This window comes from Leiobunum rupestre, chromosome 1 (genome assembly GCF_980474605.1).
Source record: "Leiobunum rupestre chromosome 1, qqLeiRupe1.1.hap1, whole genome shotgun sequence".
Lineage (NCBI taxonomy): Eukaryota > Metazoa > Arthropoda > Arachnida > Opiliones > Sclerosomatidae > Leiobunum > Leiobunum rupestre.
Genome location: NC_143384.1, coordinates 77,641,884 through 77,659,976, shown reverse-complemented (window position 1 = coordinate 77,659,976; position 18,093 = coordinate 77,641,884). Strand labels below are relative to the sequence as shown.

General features: G+C 37.7%; 1 protein-coding gene across 5 annotated transcripts; it reads right to left on the bottom strand.

Moving 5' to 3' along the window:
- Positions 1–1,778: 1,778 nt before the first annotated feature.
- On the bottom strand, positions 1,779–13,431 carry LOC149966700 (trehalose transporter 1-like protein). 5 transcript variants are annotated; one of them, XM_090172209.1, is made up of 5 exons: positions 13,281–13,425; positions 13,167–13,203; positions 12,777–13,097; positions 8,489–8,761; positions 1,779–3,133 (listed from the first exon to the last, which is right to left on the bottom strand). In XM_090172209.1, coding segments are annotated over exons 3-5 (1,512 nt in total). In that variant the 5' UTR covers positions 12,778–13,097; positions 13,167–13,203; positions 13,281–13,425; the 3' UTR covers positions 1,779–1,895. The 5 variants fall into 5 exon arrangements, 4 of the variants coding, with proteins under 4 accessions (XP_090028335.1, XP_090028343.1, XP_090028354.1 ...); XM_090172217.1 differs by having other exon boundaries at positions 13,167–13,200; XM_090172228.1 differs by lacking the exon at positions 13,167–13,203 and having other exon boundaries at positions 13,263–13,425.
- Between the last annotated feature and the right edge of the window lie 4,662 nt (positions 13,432–18,093).

The following is an 18,093-nucleotide window of genomic DNA, read 5'->3' as shown; positions in this document are numbered from 1 at the left end:
ATTTTTTGCAAGCCAACTATTTTTCGGCTGCAACACATCGATTGGAAATTGGAAAACTTAAGAATCATTTGATCTAAAATTGTTAAGTCGCTTCCGGAAAGTAGAGACGATGCTTACGAAGCTCTTTTTATAGTTACAATAAAGTTAAAGACGCTTTAGATGAAGTACACGAGGACGATTCGCAAAAATCCGCGATCCGCCACGAAGCGCTAAAACCCCAAGAGAAAAATTAAAAAGATTTTACAATTCGAAAAAGTGGAACTCTTAACAGTCGTCAAAGTTTCTAAATCGCTAGAAGACTTCATAAGTTCAACCAAGAATGTATTGAAGTTCATAAGAATATTGGACTACATGATTCTGATTCCCATCCTCGCAGCCTTTGTAGCTTGAATTCGTCTGCTTTCAAATTCAAGTTTGCTATATGGTATAACCTTGAATGCCCCCTAAATGCAGACGAACTTTCTCCACAAAAGCTGTGAGGATGGTACCAGGAGTTAATGCTATGCTGAAATATGGTTCAACCAAGAGATAACTTTCTTCATCAGAAATGAAAACTAAATAATATTTAAATGTTCAAAAACTATTAAAGATGTATGTTAACTGAGAAGAAATTAGTTGGCGCATTTACTAATATCGAGATAGTGTGACGGTTATATCCATAGAAAGCTTTGGCTATAAGCGAACCGCGGTGAAGCGATTTCGCACGTGTGAACCAAGAATAATCGTCGGCGGTCAAAACTGGCATTCAAACCGACATAAACTGGGTTCTAAGCTCTAGTGGGACCGTCATAGAAATCTCATAGGTAACTAGAATGCTGCCGTGTAACTGGCAAATGGGCCAAACGCCGTGGCAGACGATAGCCAGATCTCAGCCAATCAGAGCTAAAAGAGTGGTTCTGCCAAGAATTTAATGTCACCAGAGAGAATGACGTCACCTATCTCCCGCTATAGTAGCGGATCCAAGGAGGATTATTATCCTCCTTGGCGGAACCAGTCTACGGCCTCTCATTGGCTGAAGGTTCAAGGCGAACTGGCGTCAAGCTCGGCCGTAGGCGGCAGCATTCTAGTTACCTATGAGATTTCTATGGTTATATCTTTGCCTTGTTGTAACTGTTCTGGGAAGCGGTCTTTTTCAGCTCTTAAAAGAGTTGAAAACTACAACAATTTCGCAAGAAAGACTTCTTTAGCTCTACTCGCCATAGAAACGAATTTATGAAACCAAATCAGATGGGAAGAGATAATAAATATATTGGCAAAATCGAAAGCTAGAAAGGTAGCATTTTAAAATAAAAGTACCATTTAAACGAGTTACTTTGATCTTGTCTGTATTAGAAATTAAATTATAATTTAATTTTTTGTCGCGGCGTTTATATGAAATTTTGTTTTCATTGTAGGATATTTTAGCAATCTCTTATCTAGGAGTTTGAGACGTTCGCGTAAACACCTAGAATGTGATAAAGAAAGAACTACATTATGGTTAAAGCTGCAAAGAGACTGATATCAACCGAAAATCGGGTAGCCCTGTTAAAAAAAAATTATAAACTGTCGGCGGCGCTACGTTCAAAATCGTTCGGCGACGTCGGGGTCTACTTTGTACGAGCAAATAAAAAATCTTGATACAGCGACCTATGGAGGCCGATTTTTCGGAGGTCACGGAAGTAGGTAAACGTTTCGTTACAAAACCGTCAATCGGAAAGCTCTCAGAATTCTAATCTAGGGTACGAGGATTATATTATCTTTGTATAGAATATTTACGGATAAACGGATAGTCTTCTGCCGGTACAATTTTATTATAACGTAACGCAACTGAGCTCTGGAAACCGTGCCCAAGCTTAATGAAATACCCAAATGGTACGAAACTGAATTTTAATAAAAACGTAACCCAAGAATCCAATTTAGTAAACGCCAGCTCGAGTTTGAAGATTGGTACTACTAACGTCGCACTCGTTCGATTGTGAATCGCTTTCATGGTCAATTTTCTTTCGAGAATCGAAAAGGGTTTCTATTTCCTCCAAACTTTTGCCCTTGGTTTCTGGCAACAGAAAAATAACGAACAAACACCCGACAACGCAAATGGCGTCGTAAAATAAGTAAGTTCCGTAAATAGTCATGGTGTTCTTCATGGACTCGATCGTTTTGGTCACCAAAAAGCAATTGAGCCAGTTGAAGGCCGTTGAAATGGCGCTGGCAGGACCCTTCACTCGGACCGGCAGCATTTCGCCCATCATTAACCACGCGATGGGGCCGTATCCAATGGCAAACGCGGCGCAATAGAGGCACAAACTGACGATCGTTATCCAGCCGTAGTTCGTCGCTAAATCGTCTCCGACTTTCTCTTTCACTATGAAGAAAATGGCCAAAGCCGTCAAACCGACGACCATTCCGCCACCCGACACAAGAAGAACAAAACGGCGGCCGAATCGGTCAATTAGAAACGAAGACGCGAAAGTACTGACCATTTGGGCTACTCCCAGAATGATGCCGCTCACTAAAGGGTCGATGGAGTCGAAGCCTGATTCGATAAATATATCCCCGGCGTAAAATTGAACTCCGTTGAACCCGCACCATTGTTGAAAAACCATTAGAGCCAATGAGAGAGCTAATGGTTTTAGAATGCGCGGTTCCATGGCCTCCCTCAGCGAGATACTCCTGGTGGTTTGATGTTTGAAAGTCTGCTCCATCTCGTTGCAAATCAAGTCGACGTCGCAGTCAGAACCGTAAAGAAATTCGATCGACTTGATGGCGTCGTACTTTCTCCCTTTGAATAGCAGGTAGCGCGGGCTTTCTGGCATGAAAAACATGCAGGCGGCGAGCGTCAACGGAATCACCGCTAAGACCAAGGCCAGCGTTTTCCATTCGACAACGATTCCCACGCCGAAACTAACGAGAGTGCCAATGAAGGCAAACAGCTGAAGGTACGATCCAAAGAAACCTCTGATGTCCGCGGAGGAGGATTCCGACAGATAGATTGGTACCACGAGTGATAGTGCGCCGCAGCAAATACCGGTAACAAACCGGCCAATCATCATCAGAATAAATTTCCCAGAGAAAGCTATCAGTATCCAACCAATTATGAAAGGAACCACAAAGAAGAGCAACACACTTCTGCGACCGAAACGATCAATCAAAGGCCCTGTTAAATAATCGATTTCAAAACAGATTCCATTTATCTTACCTAGTATCGGAAGTGTAGAATACATCTAGGGCATAAAAATGAAACATGTACCTTCCTGGCTCGACACAGATGCCATGGCCTGCAAATTTACCGTCAAACCGCGGATGTGTACATCGCATGACGACTCGAAATTTACCACGCGTACTACTTCTCCTAACGTGTAAAATGTTAAAATTATACTGCGTAGGAAAATGTACTTACTAATTAATAAAACATTTTCCCGATGTAATTCGTGACCGAAACGAGTCAAGGTGGCGTAACGGCGCTAGCTTCCCCGAGGTAGCGCCAATTAAAAAGTCATAAGTGTTTTTTAAAATAAACTCATCAAAATAAAACGATTCAAAATTATATTATAATGCAAGAATTATTATTTATAAAGTTAAATTTACGAATAAAAACTAATAGCGTCGGCTTAGCCGCTACCTATCTAGCTTTCAATGGCGAACCAAAGGGGGCGTAGCGATAGTTTTCGGTCGCGAATAGTTTTAGAACTCGCAATAGGGTGTATTTAGTCCCGTACTACGGTTGCTTCCTAAAAAGCATTTTGAAATATCAGCGGGAACCTGGGAAGGTATATGTTTCAAGCGAATAACATCAGCAGGATAGTATACTTCTTCCGTAAGAGTATTTCATACTTTACCAATACCAAAGTGACATAATAACAAAAGGTGTGTCAGTACCTATACACTCTCCAATGCTTATGATTTATCGAATAATACTATTGAAACAAATCGTATTTTAGGCTATACTTGAGACAGTTTCACACTTACCCCTAAATTCACTTCGTTTTAGATTCGCTTTCAAAACGACAAGACGGGGTAGTAAAATTGCACGTATTTTCAAAAATAATGGGAATAAAATTCTAAATAATGTCGAATAAAATTATTGTATGTATAGTAAACATGATTAACTAATTGTTTTGGGAAAAATTTTAGTATTTTCAAAATAATTTGAAATGACGTTAAGCTTTGGCTATAAGCGAACCGCGGTGAAGCGATTTCGCACGTGTGAACCAAGAATAATCGTCGGCGGTCAAAACTGGCATTCAAACCGACATAAACTGGGTTCTAAGCTCTAGTGGGACCGTCATAGAAATCTCATAGGTAACTAGAATGCTGCCGTGTAACTGGCAAATGGACCAAACGCCGTGACAGACGATAGCCAGATCTCAGCCAATCAGAGCTCAAAGAGTGGTTCTGCCAAGAATTTAATGTCACCAGAGAGAATGACGTCACCTTTCACCGCGATAGTAGCGGAACCAAGGAGGATTATTATCCTCCTTGGCGGAACCACTCTACCGCCTCTCATTGGCTTAAGGTTCAAAACGAACTGGCGACAAGCTCGGCTGTAGGCGGCAGCATTCTAGTTACCTATGAGATTTCTATGGGGACCGTGGCTTGGGATGGACCACTTTCTAGTTTGTTATTTCGTGTTTTGTATTAAAACGTAGATAGATGGCAGTAGCGTTTCCATAGAGTGTCCAAAAATTCATTAAGTCTGCTAGCCTTCTCCAGCGCTTCCTTAGTTTTCGAAGCCCTCACAAGGCGACACTATAATTTTCTACTTTCTAACTTCATTACCTCCCAAGAGTCATAACTTGCACTTCGCGAGTAACATTCATTTAAAAACTCTTCATTTGACCCAATTGGTAATTATGATTTTCCTATGTATTCCAAACTTTTCAGAAACGCATTGTCAACCATTGAGTTGGAATATTAATCTAGAGGTCCAATCAATACGTCGGATTTCAGTATTTCGCGAAACAAGTTTTTAAAAAATAAGGATACTGTCGTCTGCTCCCATCGGAGTCCCAAATGACGAGAAAACGTTATCATTCATCCCGTGGCGCCGTCTATCTCTCAATGGTTCGTTCAAATATGACGCGTTTTCCGGGAAAAAGATTTTTTTTTTCAAAATAATGGATGGCGCCACGGGTCATATGATAACGTTTGCTCGTTATTTTAGAGCAGACGGCACATTCGTATTTTTCAAAAACTTGTATCGCGGGGAGCAAATTTGATTGGATCTCTAGATTAATATTCCCAACTCAATGTTGTCAACCAATTTTACATGTAGGTTTTCAATTTGAATTTTGTTAGAATCTGAAATACGTTTATTTCTTGCCCTTATAGTTACTGAGATACGTCGATCATATGTAAAATAATTACTCATAAGTAATTTAAGTATGCCACTAGCTCTATTTCTTCACTAACGGTTCGACCGAGCGTAACGGTTTGTTTCACAGATATTGCGTCATCCGTACTCTACGTAATATTTGACGTCATATTTGATGTCATATTTGACGTCATCGAATCTCAAATGCCGATTATGCCATCGCACAATTACCTCTACGTCTGATAAATCGACGGCAATTATTTTAGTAAACAAACCTGTTTGAACAACCAAGGCTTAGGAGTTAAAATGAGATACAATAGTGTCCAGTGGTTAATGCAATGCATTTGCAAATTAATGAAGTTTTCGTAGACTCAGGTTCTAAAATAAATTTGCATTGTCAAATAAATGAAGGCTAAGAAGCAGGTTTATTGGAAAAAATTGTTGAAATTCAGGTTAGGCTTTTCTGGGGCATCTATACAAGCCTGGAGTCTTTGCAGATTGTTTTGGAAATATCCCACTTCGACGACTTGTTACATTTTTGGAAAGATATCACTGAACCATATTGGTCATTTTCCACAACCTTTTATTTTTCTAAACTACTCATTATTTAACTTCATCCGCACAAACCGAGCGAGTTTATAAATTTCATGAAGCGCTACATTGGGCTGACTAAAATTCCGAAGCAAAAAATTCCATCTCAATTTAGAGATTTTCCAATGGCTGAAATAAATATGTTAGTAGCCAATAGTGTGACTTCCAAAATTACTAGGATTAATAAAAAGGTTAAAATCTAACGTAGTCCACCTTTTTACTGGTTCGTGGTGAAACAAACCGTTAGTGAAGATTTTTGAATGGAATAAAGGTACAGTGGCATACTTATGAGTAATTATGTTACATATGGTCGATGTATAAACGTATTTTAACCGAAAAATTGAAAAATAATCCGCAGAATCGCTTTGCTTTATCTGAATAACATTCAAAGGGTAGATCCTTCAAAATTGCTGTGCTCGAGTAGCTCATAAATTTCAGAAACGTGTGTAATGCGTTATGCCTTACCCATTTCGGAGCCTATTACTCGCTATATATTGAAAAATTTTGTCGTCATTTCTTCTGAAAAGACACTAAAAAACTGTGAACAAACATTGTCAAATTTTTAAATAAAAGAAACTGTTACTTCATGGTTAAAAACGTATTATCCCTCGTGGGTCTACTTTGCTTATTTTGTTTTTACCGATAGTATTATAATGCGTTTCTTAAAAGTATATGTTAAATGAGCTGCTTCCACCTGGAGTAGAGAGCTGCAGAGCAGCGAAAATACCATACCGTTTCCGCTCCGTTTTGTTTCCCGGTATGGTACATAAATCCGTTTCCGGTCCGCTTTGTTTCCGTCCGTTTCCGGTCCGTTTAGTTTCACGACTATTATTTCCGTCCGCTTTGTTTCTCGTCCGTTATTTCCCTCCGTTTCCGGTCCGCTTTGTTTCTCGTCCGTTATTTCGCTCCGTTTCCGCTCCGGTTTATTTCTAGCCCAATATTTCCGTCCGTTTCCGCTCCGGTTTATTTCTAGCCCATTATTTCCGTCCGTTTCCGCTCTGGTTTATTTCTAGCCCATTATTTCCGTCCATTTCTGCTCCGTTTTGTTTGTCGCCTATCATTTCGATCCGTTTCCGCTACGTTTCATTTATCGTCAATATTTTCCGCCCGTTTCCGCTCCGTTTGTTTTTCCGATATTATTTCCGTTCGTGTTCCGCTCAGTTTCATTAATCGTCTATATTACTTGATATTTATTTCCGCTCCCGTTTTATATTTTGCTTTCCCTCCGTATACACTCTTTTTAGAAACGTTTACTGGGCGCCGCCATTATCGTACAGACAACCAACAAGCAAGACCTCTATCGCAGAAATTTCATCCCCCCAAAACCGGTTATCTCATCACCCTCCCCGTAGACTGTAAGGTAATGGAGGTCGATTGGGAAGGCGCGTTTCAGAGTCTATAGTCTTGAAAATTGAGGAAAAATTATTTTATTTTCCGGAATACAGAAATTTACAGAAACAATTATTATTTCTATTGAATTGAATGTAAAACTAAAACTTTACCGCAAGCCGGGTCACCCCGCCAGTTTATTCCCCCTTTTCGCTAAACGGCCTTTGTACCTTTTGCGATACTGCGCATTGATGTACGCAACGTAGTCGTAGAGAAAAAGGCTTCAGTTGCAGTTATGTTTCCCACGAGCCGGCGAAGAAAGGGAATTATGATCTCACTGTCTGGAAAAGTGGGAGACCCGATCAGCAGCCAAGAGAGAAATGAAAACAGTGTCCATGCTTCAATATACGACGTTTTTTTCGGAAATTTGCACCGATCCCGTTCCATTAGAAAGGTTTTGGAAAATTTTACTCCGATCCCGTTCCGTTACAACGATTTTTCGGAAATTTGCTCCGATTCCGTTCCGTTACAACAAATTTTCGGAAATTGCTCCGATTCCGTTCCGTTAAAACAAATTTTCGGAAATTTGCTCCGATTCCATTCCGTTCCTCTACTTTCTTATAAATTAGCTCCAATTTCATTCCAGCGCCGCGGAACGGAACGGAGTCCGCGGAAACGGAATAATTTCCGCTCCGTTGCAGCTCTCTAACCTGGAGCCCTGGATTTGGACCATTATCCCAGGAAACCCGCAGGCGGCTCTCTGGGGCCCCAAAGATTTGTTTTACTGGGACCCGGGACTGAATAGACGTCGAAATATATATAACTGAAAATTTTTTACTTTCTCATATATGTTCATTTTCCATGCCGTATGTTTGCACCGAAGGGACAAAATTCAAAGAGTTATTTTTAAATGCCAAATTACCAGCATAGATTGCAGCATAAGCTCATTCAGGGGAGAAAATTTCGGTGAACTTGGAGAAGTTTAAAATGATTGCCCGCATTTTGAAATTAAAAATATTTCGAGGCTAATTTCTTTCCGTTTAACTCAAAGGACATCTATGAACTAAATAAAAACCGGGCCGTGCAGAGGGGGTCAAAATACCCGGGGCCCGGTAAGATAGGGGCCCATTGTCTTGACCTTCACTAGCACCTGAGAACGAGTAATGATCAGTTGCTTTGACATTTTGTAGTGTAATAACATTTTTAGTACGTAATCTTTTTTGTAGAGACGTGAGGGAAGTGCGAACCAGGGCAATCTTAAACAGGACTTCAACATACCAGCTATAAGTCCTCCGAGCAAAGCGCCGAAAGTCAAGATACTTCCGATCCACGTCTTTTGCTCCTTGTCCAGAGGCTCAAAGTTAGAATCGTTTTTGGCCATACTGACGAGAGCCGGTGAGGAATATCCCATGGCTCCACCGATTGCCATGGACCCCAAACAAGCGCTCAACCCGGCGAGGTACATCTTCCAAAGTTTCCGAGAATGGGTGCTTCCATCTTCATTTGGTCGATCAGTCACTGATCCTTTACTCTGGGTAATATTGAGTGGCACTACAGAAACAGAAAAAAACTTCATTTTTTCAAAAATACAATCAATCAAATAGATCATAGCATAAGTAACATAATAACTATAAGTATGTCAATTAGCAAAAATTATCACCGAACTGATTTTCAGATCTATTGGGCAATCAAGGTTTAGATTTCTGCCTATATTATCTTTGCTCATACCCTAGATTCGAAATAACTTCCTTGCGCGTAGTCCATAGCGTTTACCCACTTCTTGCCGGAACTCCGAAAAATAAGCTTCGTAGTTTCCGTGGTGGTAAAGCAAATAAATAGCACTGAAGCAACCGATTGAACCTATTATCTTCGTGGGTCTCGTGCCGGAAGTGGGTAATCGCTTCGTTAGCCAACCATCAACCGCCCCTTTTTTGGTTATAATAGATACAGCCAGTGACGTAGAAAATCATTCATAGGGATAAACCACTATTTTATGAAAAAAAATTGTGACTTATTAGTGGATTTCCGAATGAAAGGCTAAAATATAGACATAGTAATAGGGCAAACACTTGTCAATGCAACCGCAAACTTTTTCTTTTACCCCTCCAACGTTTTGGTCAACTCTAAACTTCAAATTTGCGAGTTATAAATAAATATTGGCAGCAGCGATTGCTCCCAGAGTGCTCCTAAGACCATTGCGATAGACTATTTCAGAGCAGCTATTTTCTAGATCACCATGGTTTTCATTTCGCTGACGGAGGAAAATAACAGGAATATTTTATAAAATTATTTTGGTTTAAAATGGAGAAGGTATGGAAATCATGAATGTTTTATTATATTAGAATCATTATCATTCTGACAGGTGAGAGGCAGAGTAATATAATCACTCAGAAGTATGTCATAGAAAACATTTCAAGAAAATCTTGTTTCACACGCAAATTGGAAAATTCTTGTAGCGCGTTCCACTGGCTGATCTCGGGCGCTCCGAGATCGCTCGATTTTTGATTTTAAGTTCCACTGGGAAATCGAGAGCAGGTCTCGCCGAGATTCGTCTGTTCGACTGGCGATCGCGATCTAGCAGCGAGCGCTCGAAGTTGATCCGAAAATTTGGCAGATCAACAAATTGGGAGCATTTATTATGAGTGAAATGTCGGCTGCTAAAGACAGAAATTCTCAATTTCGGCTGTTATTGGAGTCATCTTCTGACAGCTCTGATGAAGAATTGGAAGCTATAGCGTTAGAATATTATGCACTCAAAATTATTAATTATGTAAATGATGTGGTTATGAATTATGACGATAACGAGGTAAGTAGTTAAGCCTTGTCTTTGTAGTACCGGCATTTTAACTTCACAAGAAGGTTGATTAAAATTTCCAAGCGTGTTCCACTGGAAAATATATCCGTTGGCGAAAATTATTCGCTTACACCGGGACGAAAAGTGTATACTTTTTAAGCTTTTGCAAATTATTCGCGTCTCAATTTTACCCAAAATACACTACACTGTAAACTAATGGTAGAGTTTCGGTGTATTTGGGACTTTTGGTGCTACACCTCTTACCCCTCGTCGGTAGTAGGGGAAATCGGTGTAAATTGCTTAAAAACACGTCTGATTTTTTGTCTGCTCTGGCTAATTCTGCTGCTGCAATGGAAGCGTCTAGCGATAACTCAAACACGGAAGTGTTTCACGAATTTAATGATGAGAGAATTAATTGTTTTCCAAAGACTTTTTATGGTTTTATTTACATTGAAAACAATAATTATCATATCATTGGAGAGGGTAATACGTTATGCTTAGCAGTTTTTCTGAATTATTGTTTAGGGGATAGTATTTCAAACCTAGTTGAAGAGGTAAAAAGACCAACAACGTTTGGGGAACTCGAAATAAGATTCCTGTAGTATTTATAGTGTTAGGTTGACTCAATACTTAATTTTTAATGATGCTATAACTTTCTTTTTATTGTATTTCAAATATTAGATTGAAATTGCAATTATTCAAGAAATATAATTATTATTAAATTATTCTCAAAAAAGCCCAGCAACTCGAGAAATCGTTTAGAAAAAAAATCGATTACCCGATTTCTTAATAAGCAATTATATCAAATAAAATTACCTAAAGATTTCTTAATCCTAAGTAATCAGTTAATTTAAAAAATAACCGAAATTAATCTGAGAAACCAAAAAATCCAGAAAAATGGGGAAATCTTTAATAGAAATCTTAAAAATAAAATATTATTTTAGGAATCATAAAGTCATTTTGAATCAAACAAAATGTTTAGAAATCGGCGAAAATTTTCGTAATTTGTAAAAACCCAGAAAATCATTAAAAGAAAATCTTAATATTAACAGATTATTCTATAAATCGTAAAATTAATTAATTAATCTATAATTATAGAAATCGGGCAAGAATTTCGTAATAATGCCTTAATTCTTGAAAAAAATGTGTAAGGGAAAAAAGTCACAATAGTAGTGACTGGCTGAAAGTATTACCTGGGCAAAACATGGGTCATAAATATTCCTACAAATTGTAGTTTTTACATTTTCGTAAGGTATATTTTTCAGTCGATGAATAAAATTAAAATTCACCGCGGTACGCTATCGGGTCAGGGAAAATAATAGAAATAGAAATGAGACTAGAACCACAATCGGATTTGGTTGATGTACCAGCTAGAAGGCCACCATTAGAGTGGAATTGCGCATATCCGCGCCATCTAATAAAATAAATTGAAACTAAATATGATCACGTGGAATAATGTATGCAACGTCGTCTGGTTGGTTTATGTTCTTCCATCACGATCGGTTTTCAACATTGTTGAGTTGTAAAAAAGACAGATTTATTATTTCAACGACATGATCATTACGTTCACAAAAATCTACATTACCGTAAATTACAGGTAAGCCAATTTTATACACATTTTAAATTTACTGGCCTCGAAATAAAATAAGCTTAGAAAGCTTATGTCTAATTTATAACCCTTTCATTTCCAGGTTTTGGTCTCTGTCAAGTCTTTAAGCTCGGTGAAAATGGAAAACATTTATATTCCGAGATTAGTATAAAATAATTCCTATAATATTATATATGAAATGATAATTTTATTTATTGTCGAAATCTGTTTTTACAGTGCAAAAAGAAAACGCAATTTTTTACCATTTTTAATTTTCCATGGTTTTGTTTATAGACGCGAAAAATGCATACGCAAATGGCTCGCCACCTTAAAGATTTCCGCCGTAACCATGGCGACAATGTTTAAGGCGCTCGCTTGTCAGATGGCGTGGAAAACCCGATTCCACCCTAATGGCAGCCTTCTTGCTTGCCCGTTTCCTTTGGGATTGGCGGAAAGCGCAGTGACTCATTTCTATTTCTATGGGGAAAACAGGGAAGTCAGGGAATTAAAAATTGGTACGCTATGGGAAAATTATGGGAATTTTAAGAATTTGTAAAAAGTCGGGGAATTTTAAGAATTGGTAAAAAGTCAGTAAATTTTATGAATTGGTAAAAAGTCAGGAAATTTTATGAATTTGTAAAGTCTGGGAATTTAAATTTATATTGATAATTTGTAAAGTCTGGGAATTTAAATGTATATTGATCATTTGAGAAGTCTGTGAATTTAAATTTATATTGATAATTTGCAAAGTTTGGGAATTTAAATTTATATTGATAATTTGTAAAGTCTGGGAATATAAATTTATATTGATAATTTTATGAATGCAATACTGTTCAATTCTGAGATTAATATTTAAATCGTTAAACTTCCATATAATTTTTGAAAGTTGGAATTTCAAAAAAAAACGTTATTTAGTTAAATATAACCTAAAGAATCACGTTTATAGTAAAATATAAGTTGTTGTAAATTCATTAACTTCAGATAGCCCTAATATAAAGTAAAAAAATTACTGATTGGGTCTTTAAAAAGGTCAGGGAATTCAAATGTAAACCTTGCCCTTAAAAAGGTCAGAAAAGAGGAATTTGAATCTGAAAATATTAGGGCAGCCCTGGATAATCTGTGGCGCGAGATAAATTAATTTTACATCTTATCTCAAAACTGGGAAATTGAAAAAAAAAACGTACTTTGAAACTTGTTCCGAAGATGAATCTTCTTTGTAAAGGTCAAAAACGGGCGACGAAAGAGGAGAATAACTGTAAATGTCCGAGACAGTGAGGAACTCGTGGTCGCCGAAAATGAAAGTCGTCTAAAACGATTTTCTCGAGAAAGCAGCTCGGAATGCCATTACTGGCCTCAAATTTGGGGCCGTTTAATTGACGTTGAAAGTGTCTTATCTACTTATATAATTTGGAACACTTTGAGAGGCACCTCTCCTCATCGCCAGAGAATTATTCGGAATAGGCGACTGCGATCGCAAGCTGTGGAATGCCAAGGCGTACCGATCACTAATAAGAATGAAAACAAACCTTTACCGTTAATTAGATTATTCGATTGCGTCGGAGCATTAGCCTTACCTCGGTAAATAAATAATAATTCTCGAGACCGCTACTTCTAATCGTGAAATAGCGCAATTAAACGAATGCAAATAAGAAAAATTAATAGTCTTTTACCAAAAGTTACATAATTACCAAAAGTGTGTCCAATCCGATAATTTTCAATGCGAAAGATTTACTGAATGATGCTACCTGGGACTAATTAATACAGGGACGTATCAGCTCAACTACTTCTTACATCTTATAAACTTTTGTATTTTATCTTTTAAACATGTAACATAGGTAGTTATTGTATAATTATTTAAAAAAAAAAACCTACAAAGCAAATTAAAACTTACGACTGTGTGTGGCATAAAAGTCGCTATGTCGACTTAGCCCTTACAAACTGTAAATAAACCAATTATTGTTTCAAAATAAAAAAAGTATTATTATTATTATTATTATTATCTTACCATCCTCCTCCCGACTAAAAATGTGCGTAGCTCATTTTGCGCATGCGCGAGGGTATGATAAGGAAAAATCCGTAGTTCCGTCTACACTTCTACAGGTTTTATACATGGCCGCTCCTTGTGATACCTGCGCACTTGCGCAATCGCTGTTACGCATATTTTTCTCGATAAAGGGATTCAGGGATAGGAAGAAGAGTGCTTGACTGCTTGGCGCTTGCTAAAGAAATTCATTCCATTTAGCGATTTGCTAGGAAGTATTAATACATAAAGCCTCGGCGTGCAAGCTACTCTTTATATGGTCCTTGTAAAAGGGAGTGTCGACGCGGAAAACGCGTGTCAGGATAATTTTTGCGTCAAGGTGAAATTTATTTTTGGTATTCGCCTGACAAACACGCTGGTTAGAGCGTCGAAACGGCCGTAATGGTTTTGAAATTAAACTGTTTTACAATAGTGGTTTTATTTAATTTTTAATTTTCAAATTAATAAATGTACAAATGTACAAGACTTTTTCCAATATCAACAGACAATAACTATCTTGAGAAGATTGTTAGCGTGGATCCCAATAACACTCATGGCTCATTCTCGAAGAATAAACTCCCCCCCCCCCTCCACTTGTTCCGGGATTTCGGAGTAATGTAAGAAGAGTAAGGCTATGACGTCATTTTACACCGATTTTGTGGTGGCGAATAGTTCGAGTCGGAGTAAAAACGTTATTCCAATATAGCTGCCTGTGGCCTTTTTAGCAGATAAATTCTGGCTAGCAGACGACAAAATCCGATTTACTCATAACCACCTCCTTTTCAGAAGGAGTAAAAAGAGTAGCTCTAACACTCCGGAACAAGCGAATAGTTTATGGGCCGCCGACCAGTTGACCTGGCCAACCCGGGCCTGATGCAAAGGGGGTCTCGACCAAGAAGATGTTTGGAATCATTTCTGTACGAGTTAAAATTGATGACGTCACCCAGATGAGTCTCCGTCGATTTTCAATACGATCTCCTCTGGGTGACGTCACGATTTTTCCTAGCAACGCAAAAGCCGCAATATTTTGATAAATAAACCATGGGATCGAGGCAACCTTATATAGTCCCCCTTTTTTACGAACCTTGGGCCTGATGGGGCGGAGTAATTCTCATCCCCGGAACAGGCGAATAAATCGTTTTAGGGTAAAACTGTACACTTTTAAAATTTACATTACATTAAATTAATAAGATTTATGCTAGCCCCATCTACTATCAGAAAGGAGAATATTCTACAAACCTTAAATACTATCAATTTTCGAAAAACGGACGTAGATGGCGCCACAATTAAATTCTGAAGTGGGGTATTCTATTACAATCGTACAAGCCATTACATTAGAACTAAAAAATACACATTCTTGTGTTCCCGTAATCTTATACGAAGTCAATCACCTTTTTCACAGTTTTTGAAGTGCTTAGTGATTGAAGAGGCTCATGTATTATTGACGGTATAGCGGTACTCATTTCCTTAAATAACTAATTTCAGATAAAGGAAGTTCTCGAGTTCAAATTCCCCACTACACTCACTTAGATTAATATATCAAAATAGCGCCGATATGCTGTTCTAAGCAGAATTAGAACAGACAGAACTACGGATTATTTCCAAGAGATTCAATGTCTAACCAACATTACATGAATTTTTTTTCTTAATGGCAATGGTTTTGAAGAAAATGTTTAATTTTAACTTCAACCTGGAATATCTTAGGTGGCAGCTGTAAAATTCGTTTTCAGTGTTTTAAAGTTTTTTCCTTTCAAATATTATGCATAATGTTAATAGTAAATAACGGTAAATATAATTGATAAATACAAAATAATTTTGGATAAAATCAGAAATTTATTCATTATATGTTGTAAACGTTCAGTTAAATTTATTTTTGTAAATAATTCACAGTAATTTATTATTTGCAATCATCTACCATATTTACCACTTTCTATATTTTATATCATAACTTTATTTACCATTATCTACCATATGTACCACAGATTACATTTCATTATCTACCATATGTACCACAGATTACATTTCATTATCTACCATATGTACCACAGATTACATTTCATTATCTACCATATGTACCACAGATTACATTTAATTATCTACCATATGTACCACAGATTACATTTCATTATCTACCATATGTACCACAGATTACATTTCATTATCTACCATATGTACCACAGATTACATTTCATTATCTACCATATGTACCACAGATTACATTTCATTATCTACCATATGTACCACAGATTACATTTCATTATCTAAAATATGTACCACAGATTACATTTCATTATCTACCATATGTACCACAGATTACATTTCATTATCTACCATATGTACCACAGATTACATTTCATTATCTACCATATGTACCACAGATTACATTTCATTATCTACCATATGTACCACAGATTACATTTCATTATCTACCATATGTACCACAGATTACATTTCATTATCTACCATATGTACCACAGATTACATTTCATTAGGTTATTTACCATTATCTTCCATATGTACCACAGATTACATTTTACACCATAACGTTACCTACCATATGTACAGATAATAATCAGCTAGGCTAATACCCAAGGCACCCCTTTAGGCCTAAGTCATCAAGCGACTTTAAGAGCCATTAATTCAGGTGGCCGGGTTGCAAAGCGTAGGAGGGTGGTGGCCAGCCCTGCATGCCACGCGAGCTAACAGCTTCCTACACTAACTATTGCGGTTAACCTCAACAAGTTTTATGGAAGGGGAAACCGAAGATCTCGGGGAAAAACACCTTAACCCAGTGGGGAGATAACTTGCAAACTCAACGCAGGAGTTGTTCCGAGTTTTCACCGAGGGGTAAGACAGTCACAGATAATCTGTACACCGAGTTCGTGCATTTAGCACTGTTAAAGGTACATATTTTCCAGAGTTCACGAGTTCCATTTAGCACTGTCAAAGGTACGGCAGTGTACACCGAGTTCGCAGAGTGTCTTACCCCTCGGTTTTCACTTAGTGCCACAAGCTGGGATCGTACCCGGCTCCTCTTGCTGCGAGGCGAAAGTGCTAACCACTCTGCCACCCCACACATTTTACACCATAACGTTACTTACCATTATCTACCATAGATTACATTTCATTTCATAACGTTATTTACCATTATCTTTCATATTTACCACATTTTGTTCCATAACAATATTTAAAAGTGTGAAATACCACCTCGGAACACTGTTTATATGCTCAGAAAACGTAGATAAATTTGTAATTATTATTGTATAATAATAATAATTTATAAAAGCCCAGTGATTTTAAGTTCATTTCGAAGTGTAATACCAAATAAATCCACTTCTATTACACAAACTACTATAGAACAAGTCAAACCAATGATTAATATTTTGAAGACTGGCGCTAGTCCCACCGCTCTGGCCGGCTCAAACAACTGGGACACTTGCTCGCTTTCCTTGTAAATGTATTTGGCGTATTGCAGTCGCTGTGATCTGACGAAAAATAGATCTTGTCCGGTTTCGAGGTAGCGGTCGATTCTGTTTCATTTTGGAAGAAATAACAGGAATTTATTTCATTGCTACAAGGCGGTCTTTTTTGCGAAATTTTAGATAATAAAGGTCCGAAATTATCAACAATCCCGTACAATCTATAGAAAAATTATTTTAGAAATCTAGAAATTGCCTCGAAAAACTCGAAATCTGGGTGAAAATCAGTTCTCAAATCTCGAAATGTGCCTAAAAAACCCGAAATTAACAAGAAAATCGTACTCTGAAATCTCAGAATCGGTTTCTGATTTCTGAAATCACTTTGAGATTCAAAATCCCGTACGCAAAAATTAGCAAATGTCGAACCTCTCGGTGTAAACATAAGGTTCGATCCTTAGCTTGACATGTAATTTATTTATTTTACCAGGATTTTGTTTTAGGTAGGCGAACAAGTAGTAGACCCATATTTACAAGACGACGCAATGCGTTCGTCCCAATCTTTTGTGTTATAGTATTATCAAGAATGTATTTATTTATACCTAGGGAGAATGTCTATGTCGAGACGGTTTTTAGCCTTTCTCTCAATCCACCCGTTGGTCCCCCCAGTACGCTCCTCCACTTAAAATAAAACGAATAGTCCCGGTATTTCATTGGCTGCCTAAAATTTACGTCACCTAACGCGATGGAAATCAAATGCCGGTGACGTTTTGTCTTTCCCCCCGCGCGAGACGGGGAAAGGCGTTCAACGTGCCCGGCGATTGTCGAAACATAATCATTCTTCCTAAATATAAATAAATACATTCTTGGTATTATCATCCCTTTCCAATTTACAACAAGATGTCGCGGACATTTAAGTACACACAATTATCCCGATGTTATAACTATATTTTAAATATTAAATTTAAATTCGAACCAATTTTCATCATCTTATACCTTAACTTAATAAACCCAAGATGAATTTTATAGAAAATTATTTTTTCGAGTTACCTGGTTTTGGAAATA

Excerpts from the sequence above, each read along its gene's own strand:
- LOC149966700 (XM_090172228.1), bottom strand. Across the intron at positions 3,134-8,488 it reads GCTCGGAGGACTTATAGCTG|GGCCTTTGATTGATCGTTTC; the intron begins GTATGTTGAAGT and ends ATTATTTAACAG.